Source organism: Enhydra lutris, unplaced genomic scaffold, assembly GCF_002288905.1.
Source record: "Enhydra lutris kenyoni isolate GAN:26980312 unplaced genomic scaffold, ASM228890v2 scaffoldscaffold36, whole genome shotgun sequence".
Classification (NCBI taxonomy): Eukaryota; Metazoa; Chordata; class Mammalia; order Carnivora; family Mustelidae; genus Enhydra; species Enhydra lutris.
Genome location: NW_019154120.1, coordinates 13,367,129 through 13,385,220, shown reverse-complemented (window position 1 = coordinate 13,385,220; position 18,092 = coordinate 13,367,129). Strand labels below are relative to the sequence as shown.

At 41.3% G+C, this 18,092-nt stretch overlaps 1 protein-coding gene across 3 annotated transcripts in view; it reads right to left on the bottom strand.

The window, feature by feature from the left end:
- The window catches only part of LOC111154260 (vacuolar protein sorting 4 homolog B), a 33,429-nt gene extending 22,286 nt beyond the window's left edge, over window positions 1-11,143 (bottom strand). For all 3 annotated transcript variants that reach the window (XR_002641076.1, XM_022513765.1, XM_022513764.1), the window contains exons 1-2: window positions 10,938-11,143; window positions 47-158 (exon numbers count right to left, since the gene is read on the bottom strand). Coding sequence is in view for 2 of the 3 variants with exons in the window: in XM_022513765.1 (XP_022369473.1) it covers window positions 47-158; window positions 10,938-10,964 (139 nt within the window). In the remaining variant the exon portion in view is untranslated. The remainder of the gene's footprint in view (window positions 1-46; window positions 159-10,937) is intronic.
- Window positions 11,144-18,092: the final 6,949 nt, after the last annotated feature.

Sequence of the window (18,092 nt, the reverse complement as noted above, 5' to 3'; positions counted from 1 at the left end):
TCTTTGCCTTTAACATTTTGAAATAAAAAGCAAACTATGACCTTACATTTAACTACATGAAGAAAATACTGAACAGCATGTTGGTAGAGTTGAAGCGCTTCCTCATAGTTCCCGGCTTTGTCTTCCTGGGCTGCTTTGCCAGCAAGATCTATTGCTTTCTGTTTGAAGGGAGGCAAAATCATACCATCAAAATCACAAAACTTTGAAGTAAATGAGCATACTGAAAGTTTTTTTTTAATAAAAGCAACTTTAAAACAAACCAATCTGTTTTCCCTAATCTCAACTGCATGTTGTTATAAATAGTAATGATTTATAAAACGTCAACTACATTTATTATATGGGTAAACGCTACCTGATTTCTACTTTTCCCCCCCAGGAATCTTTTTCTTTTCTTTAAGATTTTATTTATTTATTTGACAGAGTGAGAGAGAGAGAGAGAGGCAGCGACAGAGGGAACACAAGCAGGGGGAGTGGGAGGGGAAGAAGCAGGCTTCCCACGGATCAGGAAGCCTGCTATGGGGCCCGATACCAGCACCCTGGGATCATGACCTGAGCCGAAGGCAGCCGCTTAAGGCCACCCAGGCGCCCCTGATTTCTACTTCATCCAGTACCAATCACTAAGATTCTCACACAATTTTCATTCAACAAAAGTTAAGCTTAGAGCTAGTAAGGAATAACTGAATATATGAAAATTCATGTTAAAAGCATTCAGGGAAATTCTCAAAACTCCTGTGCTGTTATAGATAATGCACATAACAGTTAGTAAAATATAAATGGTAAAAAAACCCCTTCAGAAGCAATGGGACAATGAAATAGCAAGAATCTGAAAATACCCAATCTTTTAATCCAGTAATTATCTAAAAGGTTTACTGAACTAAGATAGTAACAAGAGGGGTCTTTTAAAACATAACAAAACCCGAAAACTGGAATTTTAAGCAGCAAAAGATGCCATACAATAAGTTATTATAGGATCATTAAAACAGTATTTTAAAACACTCACAGTAATATAGAAAATATGTTTATAATAGAATTTTTTAAAAAGGCACAACAAAATTTTTGTATGTAGCATGAGTTCTACTATTTGGAACAGCAAAAACAAAAATAACACAGGAAAATGATGGAAAGACAATTTAACAGAGGATATCTTTGATAAGACTCAACTTTTTCTTTTTCTACTTCTTCACACCTATAAAGATGCCTATAATGAACATGGGCTTTTGTAGTATCAAAAAACTCCCAAAAAACCAAAACCAAAACCTCCTAAAATAGATCCACACCAATATGCAAAAGCAAGTTAATGGCAGAAGAAACAGTGCTGGAGCAATTAGACATCTATAAGAAAAAAAAAAAAAAAAAAAAAGACACAGAAGAGAATCCTTTAAAAAAAAAAAAGCAGGCTTCACGCCCAGCATGGAGCCTGACATGGGGCTTGAACTCACAACCCTGAGATCAAGACCTGAGCTGAAATCAAGACTCAGACCCTAACCTGACTCAGGCACCCAGGTGCCCAGAGACAGAATCTTGACCTAAACTACTCTGTATAAAAATCAACTCATTATATTTCTCACCCAAAACTAATATTACATTGTATGTTAACTAACTGGAATTAAAAAAAAAATTTCTTAAAAAATCAAGTTGCTTTTAAAAGCAGAGAACTTTCTCTGGTTGAAAGTAGAAGGTAAGAGGCAGAAGGAAAGGTCAGAAAGAACAGAAGCAGGATGAAAATTCAACGAAACACACAGGATGGAAGAAGAAAGCGGCAATGGGTCAGAGTATGCAGGTGACTTCTTTAAGGGGAGAATCACCCTCAGCTGACAACCAAGAAAAAGAATCTCAGTTTGACAAACACATGAAACTGAAATCTGCCAACAACCTGACTGTGTTTAGAAGCAGACACATCCGTCCCTAGAGCCTTCAGAAACAAACAAACAAACAAACAAACAAATAAGCAAAAATGCAGCCCTGCAGACACCTTGATGTGAGCCTGGTAAAACTCTGAGCTAGAACCCAGCTGAGCTATGCTGTACCTGGACTTCTAGCACATTTAATTTGGGGGAAAAAAATTAACTCACAAAGGATTATGGACTTAAATATAAAATGTGGGACTATAAAATCTTTAGGAAAAAAACAGAAAATTTTTAGCATCGAGGGCTAGGCAAAGGGTTCTTAGACTACATACCAAAAAGCACAATATATATGTAAGTAAGAACAATATGGTATTGGCATAAAAACAGACACATAGATCAATGGAACAGAACAGAAAGCTCAGAAATAAACCCACACACATATGTGGTCAATTAATTTACCAAACAAGAGCCAAGGGAATCCAAAAAGAAAAGGACAGTTTCTTCAATAAAGGGTGTGAGGACTGGCTGGTGCAGTCGGTCGGGGTGTCTGACTCTTGCTTTTGGCTTGGGTTGTGACCTCAGGGTCATGGGATTGGACCCTGAGATGTGCCCTGTGCTCCACGGAGAGTCTGCTTGGGATTCTCTCTCTCTCCTTCTGCCCCTCCTGCTTGTGCTCTCTCTCTCCCAAGTAAATACGTAAATCTTTAAAAAGATATGGTGTTGGGAAAACTGGATAGCAATATGCAAAAGAATGAACGTGGACTACTGTCTTACACCATCCGTGAAAATTGAGTCAGAATGGATTAAAGATTTGAACTTAAGACCCGAAACCATAAAACTCCCTAGAGAAAATATAGACAAGTCAGTTTGGACTCTGGTCTTGGTGATGATTTTTTGGACTTGATAAATGAAAGCAAAGGCAATAAAAGCAAAAATAAATAGGTGGGACCACATCAGACCAAAAAGCTTCTGCACAGCAAAGGAAACCATCAACAAAATGAAAAGGTGACCTACTGAATGGTAGAAAATATTTGCAAATCGTGTATCTGCTAAAGGGTTAATATCCAAAATATACAAAGAACTCCTATAACTCAACAGCAAAAGAACCAAGCAACCCAATTAAAAAAAAAATGGGTAGAAGATCTGAACACATATTTTTCCGAAGATGTAACAGATGCCCAACAGGTATACGAAACAGCATTCAACACGACTCATCATCAGGAAATGCAAATCAGAATTATAATGAGCTATCAACACACACCTATCAGAATGGCTATAATCAATAAAACAAGAAATAGCAAGTGCTGGTGAGGACGGGGAGAAAAGGGAACGCTTGTTCACTACTGATGGGACTGTAACTGGTGCAGCCACTAAAGAAAACACCATGGACATTCCTCAAAAAATTAAAAACAGAACTACCATATGATTCAGCAATTTCACCCCTGAGTATTACCCAGAGAAAATGAAAACATGAACCCAAAAAGATATATGCACACCAAAGTTCACTGCAGCATTATTTAAAATAGCTGAGATATGGAAAGAACCTATGTGTTCACAGAATGTAAATATGGAATATATATACATACAAGAGAATATTATTCAACCATAAAAAGGGGGAAATCTTGGCAGTGTGACAACAAGAATAGACTTGAGGGCATTATAGTAAATAAGTCAGAGAAAGATAAATACCATATGATCTCACTTACATGTGAAATCTAAACAAAAAATCCACAAACATAAAACCCCAAGCTCACAGAAACAGAGAACAGACTCCTAGTTTTAAGTTGTGGAGAAAAGTGAAATAGGTGAAGGGAGTCGAAGGATACAAACTTCTCATTATAAAATAAGTAAGTCATAAGGATGTAATACATAGTATGGTGACTACTGTTAATAATACCAAATTGCATATTTAAAAGTTACTAAGGGAGTAAGTCTTAAAAGTTCTCATCAAAAGGAAGCCATTTTTGTAACAAAGAAAGATAAGAGACGTTAATTAACAGACTTATTATAGTGATTATCTCACAATATATACAAATAATAAATCATATTGTACACCTGAAAGAAATGTTATATGTCAATCATACTTCAAAAAAAACCAGAAATTAAAGAAAAATGGTAAATTGGACTTTATCAAATCAAAAAACTTTTGGTCTAGAAAAAAATTGTTAAAAGGATGAAAAAGAAAAGCTAGAGATTGGGGGAAATATTTGCAAACTACATATTTTAGAAAGGAAGATTAATATTTAAAACACAGGAAGAACTCCCAAAACTCAACAGTTTAAAAAGAATCCAAGTAGGAAATCACCTGAAGACAAGAACAGACCTTCCATCAAAGAGGTAATACTGATGGCAAATTAGCACACGAAAAGACGTTTACAATCATTAGTCACTAGAGAAAGGCCAATTAAAACTGCTATGAGACATCTCAAAACATCAGCATGGCAAAAAATAAAAAAAAAAAAAATAGTGACAAGAATACCAAATGGTGGTAAGGATACAGAGAACCGATTACTTACAGATTGCTGGTAGGATGTAAAGTGGTACAGCCACTCTGGGAACTGGTTTGTCGTTTACACATGTAAACATGCAGCTACCATACAACCAGCAACTACACTCTTGGGTATTTACCCCAGAGAAATGAAGACTTGTGTTCACACAAAACTTTATACATGAACATTCCAGATGTCCTTCAAGCACAGAGCAGTGAAACTCTGATGCACCCACAGCATGGAGTACTACTCAGCAACGAAAAGGAACGACCTTGATCCGCAGAACATGAATGACTCTTGAGAGAATTTTGCTAAGTGAAAAGAACCAATTCCAAAAGGTTACATATTCTATGAGTCTATTTATACAACCTTCTCAGAAAGACAAAACTAGAGATGGAGGGCATATTAGTATGTCAGGAAACAGGAATGCGGGGCAGGAGAAGAGAAAGAGTGGTGATTACGGTTCTAAAACAGCCACAGGAAGGATCCCTGTGGATAGAACTATTCTTCTTCTTCTTTTGTCTTAAATATTTGAGAGACAGACTGAGAGAGAGGGCATGAGAGGGAAGCGAGAGTCAGAGGGAGAAGCAGACTCCCCGCTGAGTGGGAGAGCCCAAAGCAGAACTCAATCCTGGGACTCCATGATCGTGACCTGAGCTGAAAGCAGTTGCTTAATCCACTGAGCCACCCAGGAGCCCCTGGAGAGAACTATTCTGTATCATGACCGGGAGAAGAAACTGACCCGTGTGACAGATCTGAACACACACACAATACATGAGTACAGGGGTGCCTGGGCGGCTAAGTCAGTTAAGCATCTGCCTTTGGCACAGGTCATGATCCCAGGGTCTTGGGATAGAGTCCAGCTCCCTACTCAGTTGGGAGTCTGCTTCTCCCTCTCCCTGTTGTTCCCCCACTTGTGCACACACGCTCTCTCAAATATATAAAATCTTTTAAAAATATATATACACGAGCACAAGTAAAACTGGAAAATCTGAGTAAGACTGGTGGAATGTATCAATGTCAACATCCAGGTTACGATACTGTTCTGTAGTTTTACGAGATGCTACCACTGCAGGCAATGGGTGAGGGGTACACAGGATCTCTCTATATTACGTCTCACAACTGCACGTGAACCTGTGGTTATCACAAAATTCAATTTTCACTAAAAATCTATTTTTAATACTTAAAAACATATACATACATCTAAGAACAAGCATGGCTGATTAAAACATTCCATCTGGATTCATCCAGGTAGTAAAACTATAGTCAACAGGAGTAGGAGCCAGTAGAAAAAGGATCATGGTGATGCTACAGCAAAAATAAGCATGTAATTAAGAGAAGAAAAAAAATCATCCAAACAATCCCAAACCAATCACACGAGACTATTATATTCTGAAGCAGCTACTACGGACTGCAGATTGACGCACATGGGAGGAACAGGCCTTCCGCCTGCTGCAGCAGGACGGCAGAAACAGGAACTGGCGTTTTAGCACTGAGAAGATGCAGTAGTACCGATTTCATAGATCAAAAGCCCGAGCTTGAAGCTAAACAGTCAAAAGCTTGGTAAGCCAGGCAGGATATAAAGGGCAGAGTCACAGGACTCATACACTCCGTTACCCAGTGGTCTGGTGCGCCTGGTCATTTAAAAATGGATGCAGAAGACTCCGTGGCTACACCACACAGAGGAAGTAAGTTCTTCCTTAATCAAGCTACAATTTTCTCCTACTATTCTCAGTTACTGCGCCACTCCCCTCTGCAGCTACATACTCCCCTCATTCGCAGATAGTCGTCTTTCCGGCACCACAATGATGATTAAAGGAAAACTCTTACACTCAGTACTTAATCATCTAGCACCAAATAAGGTACTGATGACTTTCAACCAGCCTTTCTACGATGGACGTGACTCCTGCGCTGTCCAAAATGCAAGCCCCTATCTACAGACAGCTTCTGAGCACCTGTGGCTAGCGTGACTGAGGAGCTTTACATTTTGAGTTAAATTTAAATGTAAATAGCTACATGCAGCCGCCGTACTAGACAGCGCATGCTAAACCTTTAATCAAAGATGACCATTTGAGAGTATGCGTCTGTTCTTCCCTTGCTGAAGAGCCCACTTCACCCTTGCTTCTGTTAGCATTTTTCATCTGAATTGAAACTAACTGTGTCTTGCATGGTTCTGCAGTGCAACCATTCTTCATCCTGACCATTTCCTTCGCTACTATCCTCGCTCAGTCCGCTACGGCATGTGTCAAAACTACCACCGCACCTGAGTGGTGAGCCCGCTTCCACACTCAACACCCTCAAGTCCTTCCCGCGACCAGAGAAGGGCCGCCCCCTTGGATGGATCCCACTGCCGGGTCATGGTGTGCAAGGCCTTCGACGACCCGGCCCTGGTTCCTTCTGGGTTGCTTCTCAAACCTGTTAGTCTGCCTTCACGCAGGCAGCCTGTGCAGCGTTGATCCCTCTGCCCAGAATACGCTTCCCTGCTCTTCCCCCACGGGTGCTTGACAGTCTCCTTTTCAGTCACGCAGCAAATGCCAAGTCCTCAGAGAGGTCCCCCCTGATCTACTTCAGAGCTGTACTCGCTCCGTCCCTGCCTTCAGCTCTCCCTCACCCCATCCCATCACTGGGGTTACTGTTATCTGCGGATCCTCCCACACCGCCTATCTTCTTTAATAGAAAGGTGAGCTCCATGCGCACAGGGACCTCACCTGCAGCGCTGCGCCAGGCCCAGAGCCTGGAACAGAGCCTGGCACAAACTGGGTACTTAATAAAATTGTTGAGCAAATGAAAAAAATCCCCGACTGCTTTCTCAAAGTCTTCTTCCTTTTGGTTATTCCACCTCTATAATCGCTAACAATTTCCCTCCGCTGGATATTTTCCTCTGTCAATGCTGTCTTTTCCCTATGCTCTGGAGTCCATCCCCACCTTCCTTCCTGAGATTCACCCTATCAATTATATGCCACTCTACTGCTCTCCCCAACCTAACCTCCCTCCCATCTTTTTTGGGGGGGGGGGCTTCCTTAGCATAAATATGTATATTAAGTCCTACTTCAGGCTCGTATCTCCAAAACACAAACTAAAACACATTGGCCCTCCTGAGTTCCTAGGTTTCTCTCTAGTTACTACCTTACTCCTCTTTTCACCTCCCTAGCAAAATCCCAAAAAAGAACTCCAAGTGCTTCATGGATCCTTGATTTCTCCATGGCAATGCTTCCTGCTGGACCACCAGGTCTCACACTTACCTAACTCTCTCTCCACAGCAGTTAACCCTCCTAAGAGACACCTGGACGTGGCCTCCTCCACCTTCAGCCTCCATGGCACCATTCTCTCTTGGTTTTACTCTGGATTATATAATGAATTTTTTTTTAGGCTCCCTTTTCTCTCCGCTTAAATGCCACTATTCCAGAGTTTCTACCTGTTTGTTTTCTCTCATTCTATGAACTCTCCAGAATGCCCACAATCTCTGCTACCATCTGTACACTATTAACTCTCAAACCCTTGTTTCCAGCCTGGCTCCCTCTCTTCTAGGTCAAGATATCCAACTAAAGAGTTGGATATATATCCAACCGCTCATTGAACATTTCCACTCGGTTGTCCCCAAACGCATTTCAAACTCAAAAAGTTCAACAACAGCTGCCCCCAAACATGTTCCTCTTCTTGTAATCCCAGAACCAATTCCTCCCCATTCAACCCAAGGATCTGGGAGAAAATCCAGACTCCTCCTGTCCCTCTTTTTAAATGCAGAGCCAAGCCTGACTGTTCTTCCTCTTCAATCTGTCTCTGATCAATCCTCCTCCTTCTTTAACAGGTACTACACTACTCTGGCCCTCACCATCTCCCACACACAGAACTCTGCCTTCCTAACTGTGGTCTCCCTGTTTCCAGGCCCGCTACCAATCAAGTTGTCCCCTATACAAAGGTGGTAGTTTCTTTCTAAGTAAAAAACCCGAGCATATTTCCTTCTGATTCTCCACCTATAGCAGGATGAGAACCAGTCATCTCCGTGTGGCACGCACCTTTCCATGGCCTAACTAGGCATGTCCTCCCACCTTATACACTTAGTCCCAGTCATACCAAACTAGTGGGACAACCCAGACAACTCAGACTTCAGGCCTTTGTTTACAGTGTAAACAAAATACGGGGCTCTCCACCTGGAACATACTATCCCACTATGTCCCTGTAAGGCTCCAGCTTCTCCAAGCATCAGCAAAGTCATGGTCTTCCTGCTGCAAAGCCCTCCCCAACACCTTTAGGGGGCCTAACCAATGCTTCCTCTAAATTTCCACTGCCTCTGGTACATACTTCCAAAGATCACACAGTATCCCCATCAGCCATGTTATATGTCTTATCACATCAGAATATAAGCCTTTGGAAATCAAGGGTGATATATTACTTTTATGATTCCTTAAGACTTAGCAAAATGAATGGCATATTTAGGACTGAGAAAACTTGAGTTCTGTGCATACTGTATTACTTGCAATTTCTCCAACCCTCTCCAAGGTTTATTGTACTTCTTGACTGAGGTATATATTCTTTGTCTTTACCTGAAATGCATCCTATTTTCTCATCACTTCATAGTGAAAGCACAAACTTACAAGGAAATAAACCTGGATTCAAAACTAACTTCAATACTAATTAAAATCACAACCTTAATAAACTTTGGTTTCTTATACTGCGAAACTGAAGTAATACTGAAGAGTTGTTTCGAAGATTAAATAAGATCACACCAAATACCAGGCTGGGAATTAGTGTCAGTACCTTTCACATTATCTAAGCTCACACCATCTCCTCTGTGAAACACTTCTCATTTATCCTTAAAGAGTTAGGTAAGTTCTCCTTTCTGCCCTCTCACACTCACCTCTAATTCTATTATTTTATAATTTTGATTTTTTGTTATCTGCTTTCCTCCATTAGATTATAAGCATCTGGTTACGGGCAGTCTTGCCTTGTTTGGTGGAAAGTTATCTGTTATTTGAATATTCTCCATCCAAATTTCCTAGGTTAGAACGTTAAAAAGGTTGAATGAGAAAGGGCACCTATGACCCAACCATAATAAAATTGTAACTCAACACCTCTCCCTGTTTAACACCAGCAACATGCCTTTAATATGTGTCAATCTCTGATTCATTGAGGAACACCTGCCCCAATTCAAACATGATGCAAACTGAATATAGAATGAAAGTGCAGTTATTACAAAAGGAAAAAAAGTATCAGTAAATGTTTGAAAATTATGTTGCGGAACGTCCCAATTACATGCAAGGTCTCGACAAATGAAAAGTTAGTGGAATACAAGGAGTTAACTGACAAACCAACAAGGATGAAGACAGCACTTCAAAAGAAATCGCCTTTGATATTCAAAGGAGGCAATACTTTTTCCAAGAACATTTACCAAAAAGACCCTTTCTGAATGGGGCTACAAAACAAAAACAAGAAAACAATTATAAGTGGAGATCATTACATCTTATTAAATGCAAGCCTGCTGGAAAAGACACACAGAAAAATCAACATAGGACCTAATCTTGATTCTAAGGAATAAGGAATAAGTCACAGTTGACAGTGGCAATTATGTTTTAGATATATAAAATGTTTACTTTCATAATCCTTCTGGTACATGTTCAAGGTAAAAGTCCCAGGAAAGCTTCTCCCTCGCCAACTTTTTTTTTTTCTTTTCTTTTGTGAATTTTGGAGCTCTCTTTAAATAGATCTACTTTCAGTGGTCTTTCTTCAGGATCAATTACCCTGGTTTGAGCCCGTCCTCCATTATCCTTGGATCTTGCACCAGGCACCAATAAATGTCTGATCAACTACTGCAAAACCAGGACAAGGATTCAACACAGGTATTTTATGCTGATCTTTCCCCCAAACTGACCTAATGGACTGGGAGCCCTCGAGGCTAAGATACATTGAAATCTGAATGTGAAACCTCAGATCCAATCTAGGGATGGGAGGCACTATTTCAGAAATTTCTCTTCTTAAGTGAATTCCATAGAGATCCAAAAATTATGTCTAAAAGTTTAGGAATATATTATCTATGTACAAAACACCGTACTCGCTGCAGTAGGGGCGGAAAGGTGGAGCACAAATGAGCTTAAGACTACTCCCCGATTTTGTACATATTTTGGGAACCACAGTAGAGTGCACATGAATGCACACCTCAATGAGTTCACGGATCCCTCAAATTCTAAGACTGTCCTCATAGGTCTAAAAGAGAAGCGCTTTGCTACACCAGTTTGAGAGACGGGGGAACTATCTTCAACTGCCTCGGGGCAGTGCTTTGCAAACATTACGTTCTTTTCTCTCTCTTACAGTGACTGGTGCGTCGGTGCGTCTGTGCCTCTCGTCCAAAGCGCTGCCCAGTTCGGTTCAAAAGAGGAAAAAAAGCCCCACCTTAGACAGAAGAGTCTCACAGCAGGTGGGCTCGGGAGACCCCGGAAGCTGGAGGAAAGAGCGGGACCCTCCCGCCTGCGGCTGGGCGCTGGCGCCGCCCTCCTCCGCCCAGCACTAGGGGCGCGGCCGCTTCCTCCCTCCTTCTCGGCCCCCACTCCTAACCCCGCACCGCCCCTCGGCTCCGGCTCTCCAGGGGGCGGGAGAACAGTGATACCTGGAGGTTGGGCGAGGTGGATGTCATGGCGGAGATCTAGGCGGTTCTCTGGGAAGAACGAGGGCAGAGAAAGCCAACAGAGGCAACGTCGAGTCCCGCCCGGTGCTGCCCGGAACGTGCGCAGCCTGGTGGCTCTCGGACCCCGAGCCGCGGCTTCCTTTCTGGAACTTGTTCCAAAACCACACGGCGCTCCGAGAGCTACCCGACCCTTCTCACAAAACTTCCGCAATCCTAAGCCCCTCCGGGCTCTCGCCCCGCCTCTGGCTACAGCACTTCCGCTTTCGTCATTAGCACGCGCGCTACCCCGTCTTCAGCCATCCGGGTCTCGCCTCAGCCCCGGGATCTCGCGAGGCCGGTAGTGACATTCCATGAAGCGCTCCTTGGCCTTTGGACGTCAAGCTGGGCGCAGGCGCACTGCGGCTCTGACTCAGGGCCCGAGAGGACGCCTAGAGTCTAGATGTTTCCCTTTCTTCTTTTTCCAAATGTCTTATACTTGAGATGAAGTATTGGTTCTGGCCTCTTTCACTCCACGTCACGGAGAGTGCTCTGTAGCTCTATGGCATTTGAGTGATACAAGTCATCCCATTTCCAAGACCCAGCAGCTGGGGACTTGGGCCCCTAACTGCGTCAGATGGGGGTAATTATAGGACCTACCTCAGGACTGTGAAGAATGCTAGTAGCGTGCGAGAGCACAGTGTTAGGTGAACAGTAAGAGCTCAGTAGGCTTCAGGGCTTATTACTCAACACTTAACACTCCATTCAACAAGCATTTTTGAATGATTGTTTGGCTCTGTGAGGCCCTGAGCATGTTAGTAAAAGATATGTATGGCTGCTGCCCTCGAGGAGCTCACGTTTTCAGTGGGGAAGCGAGCTCCTGAACACAAGTCTCGTGAAACTGGTAGATCAGCTATCTTTCATACCTTGTCTAAGCAGGGTTAATGACTTGAAAGGTTAAGCGCTGTATGTGAGATCACGTGTCAGGCATTCGTCGCAGAGCTAAAATAAGACCTTTCCTCGCCGTTATATTGTTTGTGGCCAAAATCCTCCTCTTCTTCCTTTCACAGTTAAGCTTCCCGAAGGAAAGTGAAATAGATATTTAATCATTCCTTCATTTTATTTCCCACTCACTCCCTAATTCTTTCCAATCATCTGGTGTGTCCTAAGTAATTAAATCACTTCCTGCTCCCTTCTTACGAAGTATTGTCAACTACCAAGTTCTAATAGTGTTATACTGATACAAATTTCTTAGTTTTGATAAATACACAAGATAAGGTGTTAACAGAAGGGAAAGTCGGGTAAAGAGTAAGTGGGAATTCTCTATATATCTTTGCAACTCTTTCGTAACTATTATTTTAAAATAAAAGTTTTTTTTTTAATTCCTCCTCTTTGGGAGCTTACATTCTAGTGGGATAGAAACTTATTAGCTTTTTCATGTTTAAAAATGTAAATCTAAAAATGTTACATGTAAAAAAACATAAAAATGTTACAAGTATGGTGATTTATAAAGTACTTCCGCATACATTATTTCCTAATTCTGTGAAGTTGATCTTAACTATCTCATATGAGGAAAACTAAATCTGAGAGACATAGATGTTCCCCAATCCATGCAGCTTTTAAGTGGTAAAGTTGGAGTTTGATCCCAGGTCACCTGACTCCAGATCGAATATTAGAAGTGCCAAATGGTGGAATGAAGGCAGATTGCACCATGAGGCCACAGAGGAGACACCACTTAATTTGGAATGAGCGGCTGCGAATTTCATGGGGAAAGCATCCATTAAACTGGATCTTAAAATCTTAAGCTGATTTTGACAGAATCTAGGCCATTTCGGGCAGAAGACAAAGCATGAATAAAGGCACAGGAGAGTGAATATCTGATATGTGTGGGATGGCTAGAACGTAGGAAGCGGGAGGAGCTCTGGGAGAAGGAGGGGCAGGAACGGAAGCGAAAAATGCACTGATCGGCATTGTCAGGTGCTCAAAGCTTTGAATGATAAGAAATCTGAACTTTGTTCTGTGGGGAGTAAAGATTCATTGAAAGGTCCCCTCTCTTTCTCCTGCCCTTCTTCTCCCTCCTCTCTAACTTTCTTCCTTTTAGAAGAAAGTAGATTAAGTAGAGTCCTGATTTAATCTAATACTGGTTTCATGAAAATGGATCTATAGTTGTTTGTAGAGTGCACCAGGGAGAGAGAGGAGGTGGGAGATCAAGTAGGAGGCTGTTCCAACAGTGTTAGGTTTTAGAAAACATGGTGTACCGAGCCAGACAGCATGTGTCCCATTCCGGAAGCCCGGCACTTATTTGGACTTTGATTAATACATCCTCGTTCCCACAATTGCTTTCACCACTTGAACCTGGTTAAAATCATACCTATTCTTCAAGTGCTAGTTCCAGTGCTAGTTCCTCAATATAGCTTCAAAACATTTCTGAACTCTTATAGCACTTTCGACCTTGAATTGTCCTTAGAGAACGCATACTAAGTCCCTAATACAGTGGGACTTAGTACTGCAGAGACTCAAAAATCATTAGCCTCACTCACACAGTGTCCATCCTTTCTAGACAGTAAAATCACCAAGGGCACAGACTTCACCTTACTCACTTTTGTAAACCCTTGTGCCCTTTCTCCCCACATATGCCTACAGAGTATGTTCTTAAAGAGCCAAGATTTGTTGAAGAAAATGAAATCTCCTTGCTCATGATCACGGATTTTGGAGATTAAGAAGTTCAGTTGGCTGTTAAGTGACATTTGTGGATTCAGGCTCAGCAAGTCTCTCGTCCAGCCCATCCAGGACCAAGTCTATTTCACCCGGCTCATCTTAAAGGAAAAGCCTAATCTCAAAGTCCTCACAGCATGCCTGGCTCAGCCACTCAAGTCCACTCAGAAGGCTGGTCCCACCTTGCTGAGTCACCAGCTCCCTCTCTGACCTGGAGCACAATTATAAGGAAGGCAAAACACTGACTGTGCTGATCACGGGGAAGAAGTGACTCGGGCAGTTCCTGGGCAGGAAACGTGTTCTCCATATCAGGCAGCATACCTTTCTGCGTGTGCTTGGGAACCGTGGAGACCTAGCCCTTCCTAAATAGCTGCTCTTCGTTTTTTTCATATGAAGCCACGGAGAGGTTTTGGGCTGATGATGTCAATGTCAATCAGCCTCCTGAGGGAGGGTGTGTCCATCAAACTAGCTCTTCATGACTGTCAATTACGTATGGGCAGATACACCGTAAGGCTTTCGTGCAGAAGATGAGATGCCTGTCCTCGAGAAGTTTACAGGCTAACACCACCGTCCCCCGGACTGTGACTACTTGGAGCACAGATAATGCACTTAGAATTGATTGCAGACTCCTTTCCCCACTCCTGCTCAACCCAAGTCTTCTGAACAGTTTTGTCCGAGAATGCCTCCTGTACTCTCACGCCAGATTTGGTATTCAAGCAGTTGTAGCGAAGGCTGAAAACAGTCAAAACTCCCTTTTCCCCCTTTTTGAGTATCAAGTGTAAGCTACATTTTTTCAGTTTCCTCCCTCTTTCAAGACCCTTAGCTTAATTAATCCCAAGTAACTGCTCTTTGGGACTCCTGGGTGGGTCAGTTGTTAAGCAGCTGCCTTCAGCTCAGGTCATGATCAGCTCAGGTATTGGGCTCCTTGATCTGTGGGGATCCTGCTTCTCCCTTTGGGTGCCATTCCCCCTGCTTGTGCTCTCTCTCTGATAGATAGATAGATAGATAAAATCTCTTTTAAAAATTGCTCTTTGGCACTGTAATAGGAAAAATAGCATTTTCTAATCTAACTTGCTTCATAATGATGCAGTGGAGGGATGGGTAGGTTGGAAGTGTGTGTGTGTGTGTGTGTGTGTGTAACACACAGAGTGGCCATGACTTACTGCCTCAGCGACTATTACAACTGGCAATAGGTGCAGGGTTTAGGAGGGGGGTATCCAAATCACCAGTCTCTCCACTTTTCTATATGTTTGAAATTCTCCACAATAAGAGATGTTTCTAAAAAAAAATTGTATTTCTATATTTGTGTTGAACTGTGTTCAAATTCTTTTTTTAAAAAAAGATTTTATTTATTTATTTGACAGGGAGACAGAGAGAGGGGGAACACAAGTAGGGGGAGTGGGAGAGGGAGAAGCAGACTTCCTGCTGAGCAGGGAGCACGATGGATATGGGACTTGATCCCAGGACCCCGGGATCATGACCTAAGCTGAAGGCAGACGCTTAACCGACTGAGCCACCCAGGCGCCTCTGTGTTCAAATTCTTTGTCCAATTGTCTGTTGTTGTGGTACTCACCGTTTCATCTTTCTTTTATTGATTTATTAAAGTCCTTTATACATTAAGGAAGTTCTTTTGTTATATGTATTGCAAATTTTTCCCATTTTGTTCCTTGTTACCACTATTTTTGGCATGAAAATTTAAGTTTCAACACAGTTACATCTATTATTTTCTTTTACTTTTTCTTTTTTTTTTTTTGTTATGTTTAGAAAGACCTTACCCACTACTAGATTATTTGAAACAATGACAATGTACCTGTATCTTTGTATAGTACTTTCAACATTTTATTGTTGCATTAAATCTTTGACCTCTCTGGAATTTATTTTGGTGTAACAATTGAGGTCAAGACTTAGCTTTGTTGTTTTACTTTTATTTATTCCAAATTGGTAATCCATGGTCCCAGTATTATTTATTTAGGGACCATTTTTTTTTCTCCACTCATCTGAAAGGCTACGTTTAGGATGTAACAGTTTTTCACAAGGATTTGTCTGAAATCTTCATTATGGGTTTGTTTCTTTTTTTAAAGATTTATTTATATATTTGAGAGAGAGAGCGCGTGCTGAGGGAGGGGTAGAGGGAGAAGGAGAAAGAAAATCCCAAGCAGACTCCCCATTGAGCAGACAGCCAGATGCAGGGCTCATCTACCACGTGGAGATCATGACCTGAATGGAAATTAAAATTGGATGCTTGACCAACTGAGCGACCCAGGTGCCCCATGAAATCTTCATTATTCCTTTTCACTTTCTTTTCTTATGCCAGGAAAACTATTTTTGTTACAGTAACTTTGTAACCATCCAATTCATCTAAGCAGAATGGAAAACTAAGGGTTCAGGCTCTGATGTTGGAATGCTTGGCTCAAATCTTGGCTTGAATGCATATCAGATAATTACTTCTCCCTAGGATGCTGTTTTTGCTTCTATAAAATGAAGATAATAATGTTACCTGTCTAATGGGGCTGTGTGAGAATTAAATGAGCCTAGCATATAGTAGAATTGGGCTTAGAACATGGTTAACACCCACTAAATGTTAGCTATCCATAATTTTCAGGATAGTTATGATTCTCTTATATTTACTCTTCCATGTAACTTGGATATCACTTTGTCAAGTTCCACCTAAAAAGCTTATTTATTTTGGAATTGAATTGGTAGATTGATTAGGGCAGGTGAACATCTTTATGATATTGACTATCCCTCAGATTTCAAAAACATATCGTTATTCATGTTTCTTGTATGTTTCTCAGTAAAGTTTCATTATTTTTTTGTATCGTTTCTGAGTATTTCTTCTAGGCTTATTTCTGGTATTTTATTGTGTTATTATTGCTATCGTAAGCAGTGTAATTTCTTCTCTTTATATTTTCTCGCTGATTGTGGTTTGTATGCAGGTAGCCATGAATATATGTAAGTTAATTTTGCACATACATTGTTTCTAATAGATTGATAACATATCTCCTTGGGGGTTCTAGAGAAACAATGAAAACATCTGCAGGCAGTGACGCCTTTGCCTCTTTTCTGTGTAAAGTTGAAAGGGTCAAGAGCACTCATCCCAGCTTTCTTCCTAATTTAAAGGAAATCTTGTAGTGTCATAAATAATTATTTTAAACGCCATTATATACATTTCCTACTGCTGCATAACAAGTTACCGCAAACTCAGCAACTTAAAACAACACACTGTTAGCATCTCTCAGTTTCTGTGGGTCAGAGGTCAGGCCTGGCCTTGCTGGGTTTTCTGCTCAGGGTCTCACAAGGCTAAAATTAAGATGCAGGCTGGGTTGTTTGTTCTGCAGACTCAACTAGGGAAGGATCTGCTTCGAAGATCTCTGAGGTTGTTGGCAGAATTCATTTCCTTATGTCTGTAGACTTCACGATAGCTGGCTTCATCAAAACCAGGAGTACACATGTGTGTGCACACACAATCTCTGTTGCTTCAGGTTTCTGACCTCAGAAGAGGCTCAGATCCTCTTTTGAGAGTATTTACCTGATTAGGTCATACCCACCCAAGATAATCTCCCTTCTGACTAACTCCAAGTCAGCTAATTAGGGACCTTCATTACATCTGTAAAATCCCTTCACTTTTGCTATATTCGATTGGTTTGAATGAAGTCACAGGTCTGTCTGCACTTAGGGATGAGGATTATTCAAGGGCATGACTCATTGCGGGTCCTTTGGAATATGTCTACTGTAGTAACATCCCTATAAAGGAGACAGGAGAAATTAATACTCTGTCTTAACATCAGAGAAATATGTAAGATTTCATATTACAAATACTACATTCATAGGCAACTGTACAATTTTTGTTGGTAGTCTCTCTCTATAAATATACATATAAAAATATGTATATATGATTTATTTTACACCACTATGGCAATTATTGCATTCATTAGGGTAACAAAAATAGATAATAAAAAAATGGAGTGCCAAAAATAGATGCTTATAAAGAAAATCTTCATGATAGACCACTGCCTTGGAAAGTTGCATGGAACACTTGGTTTAGAAAGAGGAACCACTTCTCCATACCTTTGAAATATGCTAATAGATACTCTAGCAACAAAATTGACTTGGACCTAGAAGCTCTTATTGTTCACTGAGAGCTCCTTCTCCAGAATCCCATTCCTGTTGTCTTTCGAACAGGCGAAATTTCCCAAAGATGCTACCACTGAATCAACAAGGAGATCTGGGGGGAGAGTGGTGGGTGGAATCATTTTTAGTCCAAAAATCAGCCTCCATTTACTTCTCATGGATTAGTTCCAGAAGAAGGATTTAGGAGAATTTAGGTTCAATCTCAGAATAGCCCCCCAGCACCAGATAGCAACAACGCCATCATCAAGCTAATGACTGGCTAGATTAGCAAAGAGAATTTGCATTTTGTTATCTAAATGAACATTTTCCCTGGAA